This window comes from Dipodomys ordii, unplaced genomic scaffold, assembly GCF_000151885.1.
Source record: "Dipodomys ordii isolate 6190 unplaced genomic scaffold, Dord_2.0 Scaffold38, whole genome shotgun sequence".
Classification (NCBI taxonomy): domain Eukaryota; kingdom Metazoa; phylum Chordata; class Mammalia; order Rodentia; family Heteromyidae; genus Dipodomys; species Dipodomys ordii.
The window spans coordinates 11,573,014-11,597,302 of NW_012267254.1; the positions used below are offsets into that span (position 1 = coordinate 11,573,014).

The window sequence follows — 24,289 nt, forward strand, 5'->3', positions numbered from 1 at the left end:
TTGCATCTAAAAGGGACATTTTGGGATGTGGCAAAAAGCCAATACACTGTTATCCTGATTCATGAGCTACCTCCTCTCTCAGCCTACCTTTTAGTTTCTCCTCCACATCCCAGCAAATAAACAGCTCTAAGTAAATGTTCTCATCAGACACCAAATTATGACACTTACCTGGCTGAAATGGACACAAGATTGTTGTGAATGTCATAGAGACATCTGTGAGTAAAAATTAAAAAATATGTCTCTTACAGAAGTTTTTTGGAAGCTGAGCATCTACAAACCTGGATAAAAGTTTATCTGAAAAGGCTTTTTCTTTGGTGATTATCATCTCCCTAATTTAGACTTGTCTTACTGAAAGTGTCATTCAAAGATCATCAGCTTTAGTATCACCTGCAAACTTGATAGATATATAAAGTCTTCAGCCTCGCAACAGACCTATTGAATCAGAATCTTTATTTTAACAAGATTCCCAGGTTGATATACACATGAAAGATCTAAAAGTGCCACGGTACCTACATAGGGTTGAGGGATCATTACCAACACTATTTCCTGTCCTCATTCTTTTTTTTTATTGTGAAAATACCATACAGAGGGGTTACAATGACATGGGCAAGGTAATGAGTACATTCCTTATCAAGCATTGTTGCCTCCTCCTTTATTTCCCCTTAATCCCTTCCCATCTCCCTCCCCTCACCGTCTTCCCCATCCTCCCCCCTCCTGTCCTGTTCCCCCCTGCCCCCCCATCCCCTGCCAGAGTTGTAAAGTTCTTTTTTCAACATAACATCTTGTACATCTCATTGTTGCAACGGGTCCACCTGTATGCCTATTTAAGCAATTTGTTTTTTCCCTTCCCCTCCACAAAGTATACCAACATCAAATACAGTGAAAACAGGGGTTATACCATGGGGGAGGGACATACAAAGCAACAAAGAAATATCTTATAAATATGTTAGAAACAATAACAAGAAAGAAAAAACATTTGAGTCCTTATCTTGGGGTTCATTTTACCTAACATTAACTTATCTGACCTTTTCTGCTTGTCTCAGACATACACTAGTTATTCTAAATAAGGGAAACCATGCGACCTATGTTTCTTTGGGCCTGGCTTACTTCACTTAATATAATTTTTCCAAGTATTTCCATTTCCTAACAAATAGGGCAATGTCATTCTTTCTGATGGAGGCATAGAATTCCATTGTGTGTATATACCACACTTTCTTGATCCATTCATTTACTGAGGGGCATCTTGATTGGTTCTATATCTTAGCTATGATAAATAATGCTGCAATAAACATAGCTGTGCTGGTAGCTTTAGTATGGTCTTGTTTGTGATCATTTGGGTAGATGCCCAAAAGTGGTATTGCTGGGTCATAGGGGAGCTCTATATGGAGTCTTTTGAGGAACCTCCATACTACTTTCCAAAGTGGTTGAACAAGTTTACACTCACACCAAAAATGCAGTTGGGTTTCCTTCTGTCCGCATCCCCTCCAGCATCTGTTGTTATTAGATTTCTTGATTATAGCCATTCTGACTAGGGTGAGGGTATCTCAATATTGTTTTGATTTGCATTTCTTTTATGGCTAAGGAGGTTGAGCATTTCTTCATGTGTCTATTGGCCATCCTTCTTTTCTCTTCAGAGAAGTTTCTCTTTAAGTCTTTTGCTCACTTATTTATTGGGCAATTGTTTCTTTGAGGATTTGTTGTTGGGGGATTTAATTTTTTGAGTTCCAGGTATATTTAAATATGAGACCCTTGTCCATTGTTGGCTAGTGAAGATCTTCTCCCAATCTGTGGGCTTTCTATTGATCTTGCTAGCTATGTCCTTTGCCATGCAGAAGCTCTGCAATTTCATGCAATCCCATTTCTTTGATTTGTTGTGTTTCTGGGTCTTTCCTCCTCTACTTCCTTCTAATAAGGACAAATGATAGTTGTGTTGAGGTTAATTGCTTAAAAAGACAACCATTTGAGAACTAAAGAGCAGGGAGGTCTAGAATGGAGGCTATATATACTTACTTGTCTCAATGGAAATCCAGAAGATAGTATGCTGGTTATTTCCATTAGGCAGACCAGAGTGTATACATGAGCCAAGGCAAGGGAGAGATGGAGGTGGATTTAGTGACTTTGAGAGGGGTGTTGTTTTGTAAAATGTGGCACAGCACATGCTATCTTAAGGAATGGAAACTTTCAGCTTGCAACTTAGCTTCTTCATCATCTTTTTCCTTTTTTGTGGCCTTCTTTATGGGCAGTACATCTTCTGCCAGTGTCTAATAAGCAACTTCTGACTTTTCCTTCCTTTTTCTTTGTAAAGAATCACCCATGAGACCTATTTGACTTATATTAAATCATAGGACATGAGGGATTTCATAATGACACTTCCATACATGCATGTAATGTGCTTTGATCATCTTCACTGCCATTATTACTTTCTTACCTCTTCTTTCCTTCCCACCTTTGCCTATTTAATAAAATTAATACCTATAAATTTTGTTTGTCTCCACCATTGTCCCAAAGAGTTTTACGTTTAACATGAACAGCTGAACCTGCCTATGGTTTAGATATACTTACATCCAACCTACTCTGTGCAGCTAGTTATTTTACTTTGGCCAGTAAAATTCTTCTGTGGTCAAAGCCAGTTGATTTTTGATTTGAGTATAGTGAACCGGCACCATGAGCCTTATATACCAAAACACTCCCATTTAAGTATTTTTCCTTGATATTGAGACATGATGGTCCCTATAGTCCTTGGTTTTAAAGAAAATCCTCCTCTATTATGTGTATTTACTTGCTACTTTCAGCTATGTTTCTGTATTAGATATAAGAAGCTATTATTCCTAGTGTATAGAATCTGAGGAGAAAAAGGAATATTCCAATGAAAATTCCATGTTAATAAATAGTCCCTAGATAAGTTCCATGTGGTTAGGGCAACTGGATCAGGGCCAGTCCATGAGCAGGGAAGTTTGAAAGCAGCAAGGGACGTGAGCCGAACAGAGACAGAAAGGAGAAGAAATAACAGCAATAGAAAAGATAGAAGTATGAAGAAAACAAATTCAGTCCATGCTGACATTTTTCCAAGGACTGATCTTTTACATGGCACATACATAGTCCAATGTTATTTGTGGCTCTGTGTGTGGAGCCCCAACATATCCTGCCATATCTTGAGCAGCTCTCAGAAGGGAGAGAATTCCTTTTGTATCTGTACAACCTCCACTCTCCTGTTAAAGGATACCTGTCAATCCTACCTGGGATTTTAATGGCACCTTCTTTTGAATGTTTCATCTAATTAGACCCAAACTAATGGAATAGAGCTGAAACTTGATTTTTTTAATGAAACAGGTAAAGTATACAAATGATTTTGTTAAAGTTCATGGAAGATAGAAAGTTTTATAAGAATATATTTGCAACCTCCATCTAAAAATTTTAAAGATAAATCACTTGGATAAGAATGCTTATCCCTTTCTAAAGTTATAAATTGTACTTTCTAAAATCCTGGCCATCTCTTAAAGCTCATGTTGTCTTTTAATCCTTAAATCTATTCCATGAAAATGACAAATATCTTAATGAACATACAAAGAGAACTACTAATACTTCAGCTGTTTCATTTTATTTTTACTTTGCAATCCATTAAAATGAAACCAACCAATCCACTCTGACTACTTAGAACAATAAAATTCAAAGATCTATCAGAAGCCAAAAGCATCTCCTAAAATTTCAAGTAGCCCCCTCTATCTTTACCTACAGGCTAGGTAGAGAAACACAAAATTAAGAAAACAGCCTCCATAGAGACAAAAGTCATGGGATATAGAAATCTAGTTTCATTTAGGGAAAGAAGTTATAAGTGCAGAGAAAAGAAAAATCATGTTCCGTTTTGCAGTAACTACAGAGAACAGAACAATTCTTTGTTCATTTTCCCTCAAACACTTCTTTTCCTCCCATCTTCCTTTAGTAGATCAATAGGACGTGGTCGTAAGTGGAAGGGAATACACTTTGCAGGAGGCTCACCTTTACAGCCTGCTGATTGCCATCTATTTTTATGGCTCAAATGTACAGTATCACCTTCCTCCCTCCTCCCCTATGAAAAACAGATTTTTTAAAAAAAACCACAATAAACCTTTAAGAAGGTGACTTAAATCTTTGACTAGCACCATTGAGGTGACTTCTTTGTGCTACAGTAGGCTATGCCAGATGGCTAGAGGGACTGAGAAGTAAGCTAAGCCAGTAAGCTTACTGAAGACTGGCCAGCAGACAGAGAAGAAAGGGAAAGCAGCAAAGGCACAATGATCCGGCAGTGATGTGGGGAGGTGGAGCCACAGCAGACGTTTAGGATGTGAAGATCTATTTCAGGGTAGGAGCCTTGATCCTGAGGTCTTTACCTTGGTTCCAAAGCTCACAAGAAAAAGACAGACATCCCTAGCAAATCAAAACAAATAAAACAAACCCCACCAAATGGCAGAGCATGGGATCAAGAGAGATATTTCCTTCCCAAATGGACTTAAATGGTTAAATGGATCTTGGCAATTAGAATACTTAGATAATTAGATTGTGACTATATGGCAAGACAAAAATCTGTTTCGGCTAAGTACACTTGGTAGCAAATTGTGCTCAGTTATAAAAAGGAATGTGTTCTCAGTGAGCAGGTATATTTCAACTAGCTTGAAAAAATTAGTAGAATAAAAATTTGCACTTGATGAGTTAAGTTTAGGGAGTAAAAGGGATTTTGCCTGGGGCTTTATTAGAGCTTATGTCCCTATTCTCAGTCCCACCATCATCACTGAGCTTTCATCAACTGATTTTTTATTTAAGCCAATGTGTTTAGAGCACAATTCCGTGGTAAATAACCTTTAAGGTTACATTTGCCTTTTCTCTGCTTCTTGCAAACAGTGCGTAATCCATGAGCACATTTGTTGGCTGTAAAGGTGTACAACAGCAATTTTTGCAATGACAGTGCGGAGAGGGAATATGAGATCTGTGTGCTAATGAGCTGACACTGCAGAGGCTGGGGCGGTGTAGTGTGGAGTGCACTACAAGTGCATAGCAGCAAGACACAGGAGGGGACTTCAAGGGAATTGGCGGTGTTTCCTGAGGAGCCAGGGCAGCAAAGCATTGCAATGGGACCCAGCAGTCTCCTGATGTTTCTGCACCCTTGAAGACCTGAGGATGATGAAATCTGTTTTGTTTTAAGAATAGATATGTGACTTCTAAAATGTGTATACATCTCTTCATATATGTACTGATTGTGTGTGTCTGAGTTCCAATGCATGCTTACCACTGCATGTATACTGAAATCAAAATATTCACCCTATCCTTTTATTTGGATTTATCTAGCTTAACAGAAAAGTAAGACAGCAAACTCTATTTCTATGAAATGGGAACATGTACTCTAAATCAAATGAGTCTCTTTGATAAACTTCAATTTACCTTGGAGCTGAGATTCCAAATGAAACACCTTTGAAAGCCAGGGAGCTTTTTTATTGGCCTCTTATGGCACAGAATAAAGTTGGAATCTGTCTTAAGCAAGCCTTATGGGGTTTGTGCAAAAAAAAAGGTTACTAATAAAGTCTTAATAACTGATGCTTGGGATTCATTGTAAGGAAGTCTTCTAAATACATTGCAGGGGGTAAGGAATAATACACAGGGAAAATAAAGGGCGGGGGAACATACTGAGGGTATTATTATTTGCTCATTCTTTGTCTATCAACTTGTCTGTATGCCTAAACCATAGAAAGTATGTGCCTGGCTTAGAATTGAGAATGCAGTAAAGATCATCAGAGGAGATCAACTCTAGTGTTAGAGAAAGCTGAATGTGGACATTTTTGCATGGCAACAGTGGAAACTTTCTTAATTTTCAACAGTGTATTCCATATTGTACCAGACATAAACTGATCTTGGATCTTCTCAAATTTGCCCTAGGTTTCCAAGGAAGAGCAGGGCAGAGGGTAGAGGAGATTTTCCTTTGTCCAATAATGTAGTCACTTAGAGGAATGGAATATGAGGTCACTTTCTAGGTTCTAGTACTAAGCATGGTCCCTCTATCCATAAGAAAAAAGAACAGTTGAAGCCAGAGATAGAAATCAGATACCTCTGGGGTTTCTCTGGCCCCTTGAAACTATTAGTTTCTTCATTCAGGGACTGTTATTGGATCAGTCCTCTTTCTCAGACCAGACAGCAACTGCCAGGAGACAATTTTGAGATCTGGTCTTTATTCAATGATTGTGGTATTCAGACATTAATGTTTTGAGGGGTCGAAGAAAATGACAGTTTTCCTCACTTGTCTTCTGAGCTGTAACATCTGAGGATGCGCAGGCAACTGAATGCATTATTCCATGTGTGGTATTAGCTCAATGTGTGCATTTGACATAACCAAGGGCAAAGTAACCTTTTGATTTTGTTTTCCTTGTCATCAAGTTAGCCACAACCCTTCTCCCACACTCTCAAGTCCTTAGACTTTTGTAAATAATGGTGCTGTGTATTTAGGATGAGAGATTTTAATCAATTGCTTCCCACCCCCATGGTTGTTCCTTTATTGCCCCAAGAGTTAAAATATTAAGACAATACCAATGTGGATGAGTTATTACCTGTTCCCAAACTTGAAACTTTCACATGTCAAGGATCATTTCCTGACTGCTACTTGCATAGGGTTCTGATGGCCCTACGCTGGCAGGTATCAATTTGGTTTGGCCTTAAGAACAGGACCAAAAGCCTTGGAAATTCATCATTCCTGAGAAGCCAAATGGCTCTCTTATCCCAATCCCCGTCAATGAGAAAGACAGTGAAGGAAGTTGAAATAAATGCTATTTGGTATTAATGATAATAAACCCTAATCGTTTCATGTATTTGGTTTTAAATCTGTTCTAATTGATATTTAAGAAGCTGTATTTTGAGATTCAGCCTCTTGAGAGATCACAGTGCTGTGGGATTAAGAGTCAGATGTGTGTTGTAAATGCTGTGGAGACAGGCTGGGATTACTGAAATAAGATGCAAAGGATAGCCAGACATTTTGCAACTTTCACACTTAGCTAGAATTAATAATTTCCTATTTTTGTCAATGTCAGAAAGACCAAGAATGTCAGATACTGACTATTTCAGAGTATGTTCATAAATGAATCTGCACCTTCAGCTAAAATTTTCTGAAAGATAACTGTCACATTTCTTGCAAGGTACTTTACCCCCACCCCCTTGGTGCAAATCTTCAAATTCAAGGAAATTGTGTCCTTGGGGACCCTTCCATCAATTTTTGGAAATTCCATCTTTTGACCCAGAGGGTTTGAATAAAGATGGATAAAAGGTTAATTCCACCAAACGTTTTTCCTTAGAAAAAAAAAGAAAAACAAATCAAAACTACACCAGCCATTGAAACATCATATGATGCCATCATTGGTCTCAATGTTGTGACACTTTTAATGAAATAATCTTAGACGAGGAATTCTTGGTCTTTCTCACAAAATATTCCATTCAAGTAAAACCTTGTGTCCAACAGGCTATTAACTAACTAGGTTCTTGTGTTTATACTGCTTAAAATATTCCCTTTGCAGGGGAATAATTGCTAGCACAACTATGGATTTTGGAGATGACTTTAGGGCTGATAAAATTCTTCATTTTGATATGTGGTTTTCCTGCCACCACTCCTCCACTATTCCCCAACCAACCTCTTGCTCTAAATTAAGATCAGAGTTGTATTTAAATGTCTTTGGGGTAAACAACACCAGGGGAGACAGAACCAGCTTTCCCAAATTTTACCTGAGCACCCTCTTCTACCTCTTCTCAGTTTGCTAGGTATTCATCACTTAGAATCAGTTTGGAGTCTTCTCAGTTCCTATCAGAGCTCTCTCAGTATGAAAGGTGATATTCTAGGACAGAAAGAGGCCAGGGAACCTAGTCTAATCTGTCTCTCAAGGTCACTTGTTTGCAGGATTCTCATATTTGCTTGCTACACATTAAGCAGTTGTCAAATTCAGCTATCCCTACTGCTAGGCACCCAGATTTAACACTTAAGTAATGTACATCCTGAATTGACTCAATCAAGAAGCTGCTGTTTCTTCTTTTAAAGATCCCATCTGAAGAAATTTCCCTGAACAACCGTGCTATTTTTCTTTCTTTCTCTCTTTTTTTTTTCTCAGCTAAAAAGAGTGCGGGGGAGGGAACGCCAGTTTGGCAGGGAAGAAAATGAAAGTTTTGCATCAAACATTATTCACCACAGAGTTTTGTTCACCACTTTGAGTTTTGCCCACTGTCTTCAGCCCCAAGGCAGGCTCCTCCGGGGTTGATTTATGCAATGAGAAGCTAGGATTGACTAGAATATTATGTCTGTTGAAACAATCACCCCCTAGCACACAGACAGACCCCAACCATCACAAGCAAAATGCAAATGAGGTCCCCAAGGTCCCAAAGGGAGGAATAGCAGATCTACTTACAAGCATTAGTCACAGAAAAACTATTGGAAGAATCCAAGTGATCAACATGGTAATTCAAATGGAAGGGCTTCTCAGTTGTGTTCTGGTTGGTGTTGTATAACTGCACGGCAAAGCGGAAAGCGCTGTGCTCCTGCACTGTGTTCCTCATGAAAAGTCCACCTATAAGCAAAGGGAACCGAGATTTGGCTTGGTGTACCCCCTCCACCCTAGGACAAGTTAGAAATTGGGAACATTAAATACCAGATATTTCTCAGTGTTACTAGAGATGCTCTACCGAGAATAGAATTTTCAACCTGTGTGTCTTTCTTCAAGACTTAGGAACTCAGATTTTAGCTAAGTAAATCCTGCCTTTTCTAGACTGAAGAGGCTGGGGGGGGGGGCGGACAAAAAGCGAAGCCTGGGCTGCTTTGGGTCAGGGTGACAGAACCAAGTAGGACTTGGTTCTTTCTTAGGCAGAGCCTTTTTCATCTCTGCCCCCCCCCCCAAGCTGGTTCATCTTTTCCCAGGGTAAAAGGATAGGTGGGGAAGAAAAACAAATTTCATTCCTCTTGCTGCCCCATCTCCTCTCCCCATTAGTCACACTCCACCATGACAATTCGGGGATTAGTTCAGTAATGGCAACATTTCTAACTTCTCTACTTGTAAATACAGACAGCAGTAGAGAAAACTCCCTTCCAGTTCCCAGAAGCCAGGCTCCAAACAGACATAGCAGCAATTCATGAATTTGTGGTGTGCGTGACTTTGCTGCTTGCTAGCTCACTCTTCTCCTGGTCTCACCCCCACGTCCTACCCCATCCTCCAGCCACCGACCCTGCTGCTGCTTAGGTCTGGCGGATCTAAAGTAGGATCCATCTCCTCTAATACTACCCTGTGTCACAGAAGCTACAGACACGGGACAGGAAGCCCCTGGCCAGGGGTAGGCTCCCTGATGCAGTCAGACAGATAGCATCACCCTGGGACAACTTCCAGTGGCTGCACGAAAACCATGGCAAAGTCCAGAGCAGCGAGCTAAAAAGCCGCGACTCTTTACCACCCCCCCCACCCCCCGCCCGCAGCATCCCAGCCTCTGGCTGGACTTTTTGGTCCTGTCAGCTGGGGAAACCCAGCAGACCACCCGCATTAGTCCCAGGAGACCCTTTCTCCCACCCCCAACACTCCCCAGACTAGCCCTCTACTTGGAGCTCAGATCCCCTCTACAACCTCTGCCCATTCTCCATCCCCAGGCCATGCAGTACAGGGACCGGCGCAGCCTGGGCAGTGGTCTCAGGAGCCTGGCCCCACTGGCTGGCTTGCTGGCGCTTACCTATGCTGATGGTGTTGGGGAATCCTCCGTGAGAATGACCCAAAAGCCCCAGGACTAAAAAGAAGACCGCCGGGAGCACGTTTTGCCCCATTTTCTTCTGTCTGGCCATGCTATGCCTAAAACGAAGCTGACAAGAGCATGGGCACAACTCGGGAGTCGTCAAAATAATACTAGAAAAAGAAAAAGAATTCACCGGCTCTTACACCCCCTCCCCTCAACTTGCTCTCGCTCACTCTTCCTTTCCACCCCACAGTAGTCCTCCTCCTCCGCCACCTCCTCTTCTCTCTCTCTCTCTTCTCCCTTGCGCTCTCTAGCGCGCTCTCTATCTCCCTGGTTCTCTCCCCCCCCAGGATCTCTCACACCCCCTCCCCGCCCCCACCTCACTTCTTCACACCAATCTGGAAGGCGGGTTCATTGGCTGCAAGCTGGGTTTGCCAAAGAGATTTTTGAGAGGGGGGGTGACGAGAGAGAGAGAGAGAGAGAGAGAGAGAGAGAGAGAGAGAGAGAGAGAGAGAGAGAGCACACTAAGACACAAAACAAACACTGAAAAAAATCAAAGGAGAGACAGAAAGAAATTAGAAAACCCAAGAGCACCCTTCCCTGAAGATGGTGGGTAAAAGAGAGGGGAAAGAAGGAAAGAGCAAAAAGGCTCTGCACTGGTGAATTGGGCTCTCCCAATTGGGCCGGTAGGGGGATATTGATCAAAGTTGATCTGACGTGGAATTAAAGCAGCACACAGCTTAGCTCCTCTGCAAACTGCAGCCCCGACTGCAAAGCCTAGGCGCTGGCGTTTGTCAACACCGGAGATGGGATCAATGGAAATACACCAGTTCTCAAGAGGACCAGGCTTTCAAACTGAGGCCAGTCCCCATTTTTTTAAAGCTGCATTACCTCTGCCTTTGTGTATTTGAAGACGAGGGTCTGGGGGTAGGGGGTTAGTGCTTACTCCTGAGTCTTTGTAAAGAGACTCGGACAAACAGTTCCCATCACAATGCGCCCAAAGATGCTGCGCATGCCCGGTCTCTGCCGCTCAGTTTTTACAGCAGAGATGCCAGAGCCAGCGAACAACCCCCACTGGGTTCCCAGCAGCTTTGGGAGGTGTGTCCCTCCCCCCACCATTCAAATGCTGAAGTGGTTTGCATCTGTCAGGGGCAAAGCTTTGATGATTGCTTGGGAGGATAAGGGGATAAAAAGTATGTGCCTGGAAGTGGTAACTAAAAGGTTAATGAAATGGACGCTCAGTCCAGCCGTTGACCTAGGAGAGAAGTGTAAGAATGAGCTGGGATGGGGGTGGGGATTCAAAGTTAAGATTGGAAGAAACTGTCCCTTTATGCTTTGCTCCCTTGGTGTTTCCAACTGGATGAAATAGCCTAGGCGCTTGAGTGAGGACTACAGAGGTAATCTGTTCTCTCCAACTCCGTTCTGAGAGGAGGAGGCAAGTACCTATGAAATCATATAGCCAACATGGACCTCAGTGAAGCGTGGTCTCCTGCAAATCATGCAATGTATGAACGTGCCCAACTACATTCTTTTCTATAGCCCCATTCTCCTGTCGTGAGAGGGGGGAAATTTTTATTTCCTAAGTTTTCCTCTTACTCTGTAGCTACTCTGTAAGGCCTGCATTTTCTCCTCCCTATTCCTTTTATTCTCCTTTTCTTATTCTCTTGTCCTGGTTTAAATGGTCAATGAATCTTGATGTCAGTGTTAAAGGCCAGAAGGACAGGGGACAGGGACCCAGAGACCCAGTTAGTATATTGATTTTGGTTACTCCAGAGCTTTTACCTTTGCAAGATATAGGCTCAAGGCAAGAATAAAGGGGTTTGAATCCCTGTGGCAACCAGAAAATATAAGCTCTTCTTCCATTGCTGTTCATTCCAATAATGCATAATCTCTTTCTAATTACATCACCCACAGAAATCTTTTGTCTTTTTCATGACAGTCCATGGCTAGAAGTGAGGGAGAAACCTAGGAACCAAAGATTCATTTGACAAGTGGAAGAAACTTTACAAATATGGAGAAAGAGAACATCATCCAGCAACATAGCTTAGGAGACATGTTCCCATTCAAATCTAAATTTTATCACAAATAAGTAGTGTGTGGCCATGAACAAATTTGTTAACCTGCTTCTCAGTTTTCTCATCTTTCAAGTGGGAATAGCATTTCTTTGAGATGATTGTGAACACTAAATAAAACAATTTATTTTTTATTGTGAAAATACTGTACAGAGGGGTTACAATTACATGGACAAGATAATGAGTACATTTCTTATCAAGGATTGTAGCCTCCTCTTTTGTTTCCCCTTCCCATTCTTTCCCATCCTCCCCCACCACACCCCCCACCAAAGTTGTAAAGTTTGTAAAACAATTCATTTAAAAGCATCTAATTCAGTATTGTTTCATAAAAGAAACACTGAATGTTTATTTCCAAACTTGTTTCCCTTCTCTTTCTGAGCTTTTAAAAGGATTCTCTTCTCAAAACTCTTCATGCTGCCACTGTCTCTTCTCACCATCATGCCCTTAACTTCAGACTCAGTGCCAAGTCTTTGCCCATATTCTCCTTTAAAACTTTCCCATTGTAGCTCCTCAAGAGCCTCAGGAGACAGATGAGAAACATGAACCTTTACTATATTCTAATGGCAGGCATAGCTGACTGGATGTTTAAAATGCTTACATTCAGAGAGCTTCATCCCTGTGCCAGGCACTATATATTCCTCTTTTTATTTATTTTAAATTTTATTTGATTTTATTGTAAAGATGATGTAGAGAGAGGTTACAGTTATACAAGTAAGGTAATGAGTATACTTCTTGTCTAACAGTGTTACCCCCTCTCTCGTTTTCTCCCACTTTCCCTCTGCCCCGGCTCCCCCCTCCAAAGTTGTAAAGTTCATTTCCATCATAGTGTCTTATGATTATCGCCCTTGTATTGGTTCACTGTTTGTCCTTTGTCTCACCATTTTGTTATTCCCCTTCCATTCCCCAAATCAGATAAACATATATACAAGACACTGTACCAAAATTAAAAAATAAAAAGCAGTGACAACAGAGAATAAACCAAAGGGAAAAAAAGAATGAAGATACATTTAAAAAAACACCAAAACCCAAAAATCCCTCTTGTTTCCATTTCTTGGAGTTCATTTCGATTAGCATCATTTTATATGATCATATGTACATAGATATTGAGCTATTGTGATCCTCTGCTAGGACTATCCTAGACATATGCTAATTACTACAAAAGAAGGAAACCATGGAGCCTATGTGTTTTGTGATCTGGCTTACTTCATTTAATATGATTTTTTTTTCCAGGTCTTTCCATTCCCTTAAGAATGGGGCAAAGTAATTCTTTCTGATGGAAGCATAGGATTCCATTATATACATATATACCATATTTTCTTTTTCCATTCATCTACTGAGGGGCATCTGGATTGAAGTTAGATCCTTATATATCACCTAGTACCTTCCCAGAATCAACTCCAACTGGATCAAAGACCCCAAAATAAGAACAAATACCCTGAAAATATTACAGGAAGAGATAGGGGATGCACTAGGGATCCTTGGCAGAGGTTGAAACTTCCTAAATAAAGATCCAGAAACACAACAAATCAAAGAAAGGGTGCATAAATGGGATAGCATTAAACTGCAGAGCTGCTACATGGCAAAGGACATAGCTGGCAATATAAATAGAAAGGCCACAGATTTGGAGATCTTCACTAGCTGTTCAACAGACATCTAAAATATACTTAGAACTCAAAAAATTAAATCCCCCAAAACAAATACTTGAAGAAACAACCACCCCATCAGTAACTAGGCTAAAGTAATATGGAGAGGAAATTAGAATAGCCAATAGACACATGAAGAAATGTTCAACATCTCTGTCCATAAAAGAAATACAAATCAAAACAACATTGAGATTCTACTTCACTACAGTTAGAATAGTCATTATCAAGAAAAGAAATAATAACAGATGCTGGTGGAAGTGTGGCCAAAAGGGAATGCTACTACGCATTTGGTGGGAATATAAACTGGTTCAACCACTCTGAAAGGCAGTATGGAGGCTCCTCAAAAGACTAAACATAGAGCTCCTATACAATCTAGCAATCCCACCCCAGGGCATTTACCTAGGTGATCATAAACAAGGCCACACTAAATCTACCAGCACAACTATGTTCACTGCAGCATTATTAAAAATAGCTATTTTCCTCTTTTTAGATTACATAGTTGTCATTTTAATAGGGATTCAATGTTTTGACCCAAAGGGATGCCCTCAATCAGGAAGTTTTGCTTTTGACTTCAGGAAGGTGAATCATATATTTTGTGCTAGGGGGAAATGACTCTCAGCATACTTTCATTCACTCTTTAAATCAGCTAGGTCCCATCAATGCTTGGTCCACCATGAGAGGAGGTAGAGGAAGAGATTTGTGGCCATCTTCATTATCATTTGGCTTATGGGGCAATGAGAATGGGTTAATAACAACAGATGAGAGGAAGAAGATGTGGACACTTGAAAATCCTCCATTGATGTCCTCACTTTGCTTTTATTTGTTTTGTCAGGTGTGGGGCTTGAACTCAGCGTCTGGGCACTGTCCCTGAGCTCTTTTGCTCAAGACTAGTACTCTACCACTTTGAGCCACAGCAGCACTTCTGGATTTTGAGTGGTTAATTGAAGATAAGAATCTCATGGGAACTTTTCTGCCCAGGCTGGCTTTTAATTGTGATCTCAGACCTCAGCCTTCTGAGTAACTAGGATTACAGGTGTGAGCCACTAGCACCTGGTGAAATCCTCACCTTACATGCCATCTATTCCTTCTAGTTTCATCATTCCCTGTCTGCTACCTTTTCCTATTTCATTTTCTACCACTCTTTCAACTTTTAGCTGTCAGTGGCAGTTGTTGGCAGAGTTGGACTAGCCTCATCTGAGCCAGCAGAGGCACAGTGGTAGACTAAGCATATTGCATTTGGTTGAAAATTATAATTAATGCAAATTCTTCAGTTATCGAATCCTTACCTGAGAGTGCAGGGAGTCACTTTTTGAACTTCACCTGTTTTTTCAAATAAAGGGATAAAAATTATACTAGCAGTTCCATGGCTACAAAAAGTCCCAACCAAAACCTCAAACCTAACTGTTCCTTTGTCATTAACAGATGCCCTCATTGGATAAGACCTATGATTTGTACTTTTACATGATCTCCATGTACAGTTGAAATAGTACAAATGATTACAGGTTTTATTGAAGTGTGAAAATACTACTTCTCTTCATGAGTCTACACTTATTTCGGGCTTCAGTTAGATGCACTTGGATAAACAGAAATGTTGGTTGGTGGAGTTTGGAGAGGTAATCTGAGCCATACATTGAGCTACATCCTTACTAACAATGCCTTACAAATAAGGAAAATAACAACACAAATTATTGTGGTCCGTTGGAAGGTAATTTCTATTCCCTTCATATATAATGAAACCAGGGTATTCAATTACTTGATGAGAAGATAATTTTCTCATCTTTTTATTTGAATCAGATTTTTTTAAACCAACGTTTATTGACTACCTGCTACATGAAGACTCCTCTAAGCACTGGGGATATAAGGAAGCCTGAAACTTTCTGCTTTCAATGAAATTCCTGTTCAGAGGAGAAGCAGATGTATTCACTGGCAATGGCAGTGCAATATGGTAAGTGATCTGAGAAGAGTAAGCACCAGGTTCCATGGTAGGACAAAGGAGAGTGTGTGAATATCTGAACCAAGGTACTTTTCTTATCCTAGATTAATGCTCAAACCATTTGAAAGAGGAGATGAAACAAAATGACTTTGAAGCTCTACTCCACCCTCATGTTCAATCATCCCATGATCTGAGGTTATTTTAAGGTCAGGAAAAAAACTGTAAAAACTCCAGCCTACACTCTAATCAAATAATGAAGCTAGGTACAACTGATTATTTTTAAATGCATCTTTCTTGCATTTCTATTTCTGCATTCTTTAAGAACAGAGAGTTTAGCTGTATCTGGAGATTTATTCAGGTTGGCTGTGACAGATATCTAAGCAAGTTTGGGCCCATCATTCTACTTCTCTATCATGTAATCTTCTTTATTGCACTATCCCTAAAGAAATATCTTCAGAAGGCCCTAATGTTGGTGTCAGACATGATGTTGCTAAATAAATCCATAGATTTAAGGGACTCAAATTCTAGGCATGGACTTAGTTGGAGCTGTTTCTGGTGGGAGTATGTGTGTGAGTCAGAGGAGAAGCCTATTCAATTTGGGTGTAATAAGGCTAGAACTAGAGCTATCGCAATTTTCTAAAGAAGAAAATTACAGTAAGGGTCAAAGAAGATATTGTTCATGAAAATATTTTCAGATTTTTTATACATGGTAAAAGTATTTAGAGATCAAATTTTCCTTAAAGACAGGTTTATATGGTGTTAGGAAGCAAAATTATTTGGAGGGAAACTTTTACTTTTAATACCCCTCATTTACTACTTTCCTCCCTGGACTAAGAACAGCCACATCAGCTTGTTTAAATATCCTCAACACTACTGACTAGATTTTTACCCCTTCAGCTACTGAATCAGTTTGTATGATTTATACAGCAGGCAAGAACAAATGTACTAAAATGGTTATAAATAGTAATAGAGACATATTGGCTCATGTACCTTAAAGGGCAAGAGGTAGAGCTTGAGAATTGATTAGAATCAATAAGACAACAATTTCATCCAAGACACAATTTCTTTTCCTCTTTTTTGTTTCATGAAACAAACAAAAAAACCTCAAACCCCATCATTTGTTGGTTTGCCACATGACCTCTCAGTGTTTCAGACTCACTCATATGTTCATTCATAATCTAATCTGTGGCCAAGTAATACCATGAATTATCTCAATCACCATGGTGTAGGGAATAGGGTTATGCCCTATCCATAGAGTTTACTGTAGGATTAATAGTCTATCCCACTGAATCACATGATTCATGATTAGCTGAAAAATGTGGAGGATAGAAAAACAATACTATTTGAAATCTACATCTTCTTGAATACCTATTTCCTAATATTGTGGGAAATAATAATTTTGTTTTATAAATGTCTATAGGATCCTGATGACTTACTGAAATATTCTTGTCTTTGGTCTATTAAAGTTAGGCTACTCAGTAGTTAGATTATTTTACTGATTCATTAACTCAATCCTCTAATTTCTGTTTAAGATACACCTGCCTGATCCTTAGTTCTACTCTTGAAAGCATTGTTATATTAAGAATCCAGGGTAATAAAACGAATATAAATCTTATGTAGAAAAATGAAGTTTACAACTTTGGGGGGATATGGGGAACATGGGGGAAATGGGGGAGCAGGAGCAGGGGTGGGGTGTGAGATGGAAAGGGATGGGAAGGGAAACAAAGGAGGAGGCAGAAATGCTTGATGAAAAATGTACTCATTACCTTACCCATGTTAAAAGAAAGAAAGAAAGAAAGAATTCTTGTTTAGGAAGATGTGAGGACATATATGTTTCTAGAATCTTGTGGATAACAATCCAGTGACTCTTGTTTAAATCCTTGAAACAAGAAGAGGTCTAAAGTGTCACTCCACAAACTAGGAAACTGAGTAATCAGGGAAATTGAGTAGCCCAAGGTCACACAGACAAGAGGTGAGGAATGAAGGTTTTTTTTTCCTCCAGGGATTTCTCCATAACACTAGTCTCATTCATACTGTGAGACTGAGGATGTGAGAGAATTGAATCATAACAAATATATTCTGCTGGGATGGGTACATCTTAGCAAGTAATTATCCCCTGGTGGGTTCTGAATGGGTTTAAAAACTGAAGATAGAAATCACATGGTTTCGGGACTCCACTTCTCACAAAGTGACATTCTTATAAGCTGCAATGTCTCTCTGGTGGGAAGTGTTAATTTATTGTGAATTATTCCAGGTTATCTCCCTGAGATGATATTATTGACATTTTTATTAATGTGTACCTTTTTGCCCCTGTGAGAAGGTTAAAAGCTGTCACTACAAAACACCATAGGCAAGTTAAGGGGAAATTAACCCCTCAACCTCAAACTAATCCCACCTTCCAGCTCTACTTGGAGAGGGGTTTCATTTTTAGTAGATTTGAGATTTAGAGATGGTGAAACTCTTGGTGCCAGTTATTTGAAGAGCTATATTTTATACTCAACTGAAAAAAATTCCATTTTGGGAGGTACTTATGCAAACTGGTAATTGTCTATTCTAAAACTTCCAAAACCTACAGACTTGGATGTTCAGAACAGAGTGCATCATGCCATATATCATATGGATTAAATAGATTCTTTTCCTCCCAAGTCTGAGGAATGCATAAGTATGTGGGTGGTGTTAATGGGGTTGGGATAGGTGAAGCACATGTGTTAGATTAAATGGCTTGTTTAATTCTTCACCCCTTCTTGAGTCCATACAGTTATCATAACCTTATTATAAGCAATTTATTTTTTATATTTTTAAAATTTATTTTTATTGTAAAGGTGATCTACAGAAGGGTTGCAGTTACGTAAGTCAGGTAATAAGCATATTTCTTTTTGAACAGTGTCACCTTATTATAGACAATTTGATTCCCTGCCCTTTAACTTGACTATGTGACTAGCTTTGGCCAATGACATGGCATGTAGAAAAAAAATAACAACGCACCAGTTTCAGCTTTTGTCTTAAGAAACCTCATGTGTTTCTGCTTGCCATCTTTACTTGGTCGATGTCATGAGAATAACATGTACCAGTTAGTTTGCTATCCCCCAAAATACATAAAAACATGATGACAAGAGCTGTTACAATTGACTTACAGACATGATGTAAGAGGCAGAGTCATCCTAGCTATGATAGCTGTGGTGGAGCTGCAAAGCTGAGCCCAGTCTGAAACAGCTGAATCCCTGCTAATATGAAGATGGGTAAAAAGAAAATGACAAATGGTTTTGAGTTTAAGGCACTGAGATTTGGGCTAATTTGTTTTTGTGCCTGTACAGGGGCTTGGACGTTAGTTTTTTTGTTGGACTCAACACAAGTGGTTGAGCTACACCTTCATTTCTGGTTTTTTGTTAATTAGTTGGAGATAAGAATCTCATAGATTTATCTGTACAGGCTGGCTTTGAATTATGATCTTCAATTCTTAGCCTCTTTAGTAGCTAGGATTACAGACATGAGCCACTAGTGTCCAGTGGTTTGGACATTGTTTTGCAGAACAATAGCTAACTACACAGCAGGGCTCTGACAGTGGTATCATTTTGTGAATGATGTAAGGCTAGAATGACCACACGTGTTTGTTTTCTCAAGAGTATTCAGCATATGTCCATTATCTGACTACAAAGTATTAGTAGTTCTCCTTTCCATTTTTTAAACAATTTGTGGTGCTAGAGATAGAGCCCAGAAGCATGTACATTGTAAGGAAGTACTCTACCACTGATTTATACCCCAGATCTTCCCTTCTGTTTCTGACTTAAAAGTGCCAGCATGGATGATAATGTGTATGGTCTATGTAGTCAAAGCAATTGCTTTGAGGGCCATGTGGAAGATGCTATCTGCTGGCTTGCCAATTGTACCTCTTAATTTCCAGTTCCTAATTTGTCAGCTGAGAGTTTGATTTTTACTGTCTTGAGGAAAAAGGCTTTAAAATGCTTCTTTAGATGTAGAAAGTGCTGGGTTTCCTTATTTGAAAGAGTACGAAAATGAAAAGATAACTGAAAGCAGTTAAATTTTAGGATATTTACCTATGGCTAATTTTTAAGGAGGAAATGGAATTGCTAGTTTTCTTAAGGTTTAATCTGTTATAATCTGTGTGCTTCAGGCATAGTTTGTTGAATCTTTGTGACATCAATTTCATGAACATAATATTTTGAAGGAAAAGTAAAGTATATTAACCATTGTATTTGAAGTGATTACCTATAAAATTCAAATCACTTTTTTTCACCCCTAAAACATGCATGCTCTAGTTTAAGAAAATCCAGTACAAAATAATTGCAGGGAGTTTTGTAGTTTATTAAATGATTCACCAAATAGTTTATTTATGCAGTGAGCTGTTCCTTGTTTAGTGGTTATCAGCTGGCTATGATTTTATCACTCACAGGCCCAATGACAATGTTTGGAGATATTTTTGATCACCAAGCTTAGGGGAGCAGAGGCTACAGGCATCCAATGGATAGAGGATATGCATGTAGCTAACCATTTTACAAAGCACAAGGCAGTTCCTCTAATCAAGGACTATCCAGCCATAAATATAAATGGCACTATTGAAATCAAACTCCTATATATTTGGAACAGATGTTTAGAAAGACTAAATGTTTATATGAACTTCTTTAGAACCATGAGTATTGGATTAGGAATCTCAAAATGTTCCTTCTAATGAGAGTTCTGTCACAATTATATCAATTTGACCCAAGGCAATCAGTTTAACTTTCTGAGATTCTGTGATTTTTGTCTGTATGAATTTGGGATACATGTTATCTTCTTTTCTTTTAAAAAATTTTAATTATCAAGGTGATGTATAGAGGAGTTACAGTTATATAAATAAGGTAATAAGTACATTTCTTGTCAAAAGTGTTGCAGACATGAGGAAGAGGGGAGAGGGAGGAGAAAAGAAAAGTGAGAGGGGAAGATTATTGATAGTGTATGTACTACTATGGTATTGAGGTTGGTTAGGTCAAGTCATAGAAGCAGGGAATGTGAGCTTCTAAAAGTATTTATGCTGGTTTTTAATTTTGATATATTTTAGAGCAGTAGCTCATCAGTTAAAAAATATGAGGTAAGTCAGAATACATGTCACTTTCTTAAATCCCATGCAGAAACCCAGGCTTGCCAACTTCCTATACTGCTTCTTTAGCTTTCACTCACTGTAAGGCACTTACAGTGTACATCATTAGTTATGGGTATTCCAAGGAATTTTGTTATTCTTATTATTTTCTTGTTTCTTTTAAAAATATTTTATTATCTTTGAGTAGTTGTACAAACGAGATACCATATAGTGCCATATAACAAAGGAGTTCATGAATACAATGCATCTTGATGAGTGTAGTTATTTTTATTCTTTTTATTTTAGTTTGGAGAAAATATGAGTGAAGAAAAAGCAGAAGTTATGAAAATATTCCATGATGATTTTCAGAGATCAGATTAAACACAAAGCTGGTTCCTATTGAAATACTAACCTCTAGTTGGTCCAAACTGTTAAAAAGTGAGTTGGACTCTGCTAAGTAATATCAAGAAGGAGTGATACTAAGAACAAAGTCCTTCTGGTGTTTAGAATCTCTACATAACTTGTGAAGGTCAGAGGAAAATGAAAATCCTGAGCTCCTTGTTCCAACATTATTAAGAATTCCATGGCAAAGGCAGAAGAGTATCAAACAAATCACAGACCATTCTAGCATAGAACCCTGTACAACTACACAGGTCTTGCTCCTGAGGGCAGAACCTGCTCTAGAAGAAAATGGTGTAGTGTGGAGTACTTCCCTTTTTTATATCTGTAGGCTCTTGATTTCATTCTCCAGGGAGAAATCTTATTCACTAAGGGCCATGTAGAGTCCAAAAGAAATGAAGGGGTTACCTTTCCTGGCCTCCTTCAGTGAGTAGCAGTCCCAAGAGAAGTTCCATGTTACCAAGAGAGAGAAAAATCACTTGAAGTCACTGTCTTCACAGAAGTGCTGTCAAAGGTAGTCTTACCATCTGAACTGCCTTGCTGTTGAAACTCAAAATGACTTATCTAAGGGAAATATCATTTTATATCCAGAGCAATTCACTACACCAGAAAAAGACATTTTGAGACAATTCTTTTAAAAACAAAGCATAACAAACCAACAACATTTTCTCCAGCTTAATATTGTCACATTTTGCTAATAAAGAGGAAAAAATAACTCCTCAATTCTGAAATTTCTTTAGTCACATTTCTCATACATGTAGAATATTTAACTTCCTCCTGAAAAGGCTGATTAAATGTGGTATATATGCACAATGGAATTCTATGCCTCCATCAGAAAGAATGACATTGCCCCATTTGTTAGGAAATGGAAAAACTTGGAAAAAGTTGTATTAAGTGAAGTAAGCCAGGCCCAAAGAAACATAGGTCCCATGGTTTCCCTTATTTGCAATATCTAGTATATGTATGAGTCAAGTGGAAAAGGTCAGATAATGTGATGTTAGGAAAATGAATCCTTAGATATGTATTTTAATATTTTTTTCCTTTCATGCATTTGTTTCTAATGCATTTATAAGATTATCTCTTTGTAGCTTTGTATGTCCCTCCCCCACAGTATAACCCATGCTTTCACTATATTTGATGTCATATAACTTGTAGAGGAGATGGGGAAAAACAAGTCGTTTAAGGATACAGGTGTACCTGTTGCAACAATGAGAAGTACAAGTTGTCATGTCAAAAACGAGCTTTACAATGTTGGTGCGGGGGGGGGGGAAGCGGGGAGGATTGGTGGGGGGGTAGGCTGGGAAGGGATGGGAAGGGTAAACAAAGGAGGAGGCTGCAATGCACGCATTATTCTGCCCATGCAATTGTAACCCCTCTGTACAGTGTGTTCACAAAAAAATAAAAATAAATTAAAAAAAGAAAAACAAAAAAATAAAATAAAAAATAAAAAAGTAACATGATAATAAAAACCATGGTCATGATGAGAAACAGAATAATAATTGTCAATACATCTTTTTATCTTTAAATATATGACATCATTGCATCCTTCTAACAAATATGCCTTGATGTAATATCCTCATATTTGATGCAAATCAAAATTAGAGGCATCTCATACAAACCTGAAGGAAAGAAACTCTGAACATGTCTATTAAACGAGATGTTAAATGGAAAATAATTGCACATCATAGGCAGTTAGAATGTGACTTTTCCCTTTATTTGCAATGCTTTCTGTTGAGTATTTTTGTGCATATGGAATTCATTTTTAAATGTTTCTAATAATTCTTAAGCACAGAACCTTCTTAATAAATGTGTACTAAATGAATTAATAAATGTGAGTTTCCATGGACTCACTCAAGACATAAATCTTAGCTGTCATAAATTCTGCCACTAATGTTTTAAGAAAGAAAATTTTGATTGTAGAAATACACTGTAATTTCATTTCAGATAAATCATGTCTATAATATCATCCAATCTTTCTGATATGATTGTAAGCTAAGGTATTTTTACCACCACCTTGTGTCAGTTTCTAATAATTGCAGACAAATTACTCAGGTAGAAAACCACAGTGATGGCAACTATTAAACCTGGAATTCTCCAATATATTCCTTGAATTGTGCTTTATGTTTATTAGTAGCAAATCAAAACAATAATCTCTGTATCTTCTGTTTTAGATTACCTCAAAATGTTTTTGGACTTAAAAATTACAAACACTATACTGTCCTTCCCAGAATCGAAGTCAACAGGACCATCTTCTTGGTATTGCAACATGCTGTAAGTTTGTATTTGTACTCCAACTAAATATGTAAATAATTTTATTTCAGGTTGTGACCTCCACGAGGACGATTCATTTGTACTATATAGTTTATATATAGCAGAGAAATTAAACTGATGTAACAGGTATGGAAACCAAAACATTGGTAGAGTTTCAATAAAGTGTTTTATTTTGGTAATACTAGTATTTCAAACAGCTCTTTTGATATACTATTTGAACAAAGGAAGAAAAAATATGGTCTTAGGGGATTATTATAGATGATACTTATTATACTTGAAGTTTATCTGTTATGTTTACTGTCATAATTCTAGCACCTAGGGAAATGCCTGGAACATGGATGCTATTTATTTCTCTTTCAAGGCAATGCATGGACGTTTGAATTAGCCAAAAGCAATATTTGTGGTGTCCCATTTAACATTATGGTAAATACATCAACAAAGATACAAGGGAAAAATGTTCCTGATTACATGGATGGAGTAAAATAGAAGGAATGAAGTGACTTTCTGTCTGGGTGATGAGGTTTGGGAAACTGTTAGGCGCATTGGCCATATATTATGCTTATGACAATGCTGCTTTTTTTTTTTGTGGGTAGTGGGGCCTGAACTCTGGGCCTGGGTGCTGTCCCTCAGCTCTTCAACTCAAGGCTAGCACTCTACCACTTGAGCCACAGTGCCACTTCTGGCTTTTTCTGCTTATGTAGTGCTGAGGAATTGAACCCAGGGCAAGGCAAGCACTCTACCACTAAGCTACCTACCAGCCCAAGACAATGCTTCTTAAAGGCAGAGTGTGAATAAGAATAGTCTGGAGGCTGGAACTAGTCAGGAGAAAGGAGAATGAAATTTTTTCTTTTTGTTTCCTCACTGTCAAAATCCTTTCTCTCTTCTTGTCTGTAATTTTAAGAAAAAATGGTTGGTATGGTTCACAATGTAGTTGGTAGAAAACATTGCTTTGTGTTCCTATGAAGGGAGAGATTGAAGTTAAGAAGACCCCAAGGTCTGATTTAGTATAACATTTTCTAATTTTTTTTAAATTTAATTTTATTGTCAAGGTGATGTTACATATGTAAGGTAGTGAGTACATTTCTTTTCAAACTTTCTTGCTCGCTCCCTCTTTTTCTTCCACTTTCCCTCCCCCCAGTGTCCCATCCCCAAGTTGTAAAGTTCATTTCCAACATGACTTGTGAGTATC

The 24,289-nt window shown here is 38.7% G+C and overlaps 1 protein-coding gene across 3 annotated transcripts in view; it reads right to left on the bottom strand.

Moving 5' to 3' along the window:
* Positions 1 to 10,065, bottom strand: part of Gria3 (glutamate receptor, ionotropic, AMPA 3) — a 286,749-nt gene extending 276,684 nt beyond the window's left edge. For all 3 annotated transcript variants that reach the window (XM_013018079.1, XM_013018080.1, XM_013018081.1), the window contains exons 1-2: positions 9,709 to 10,065; positions 8,406 to 8,564 (exon numbers count right to left, since the gene is read on the bottom strand). In XM_013018079.1, the coding sequence (XP_012873533.1) occupies positions 8,406 to 8,564; positions 9,709 to 9,817 (268 nt within the window). In that variant the 5' untranslated portion in view covers positions 9,818 to 10,065. The remainder of the gene's footprint in view (positions 1 to 8,405; positions 8,565 to 9,708) is intronic.
* Between the last annotated feature and the right edge of the window lie 14,224 nt (positions 10,066 to 24,289).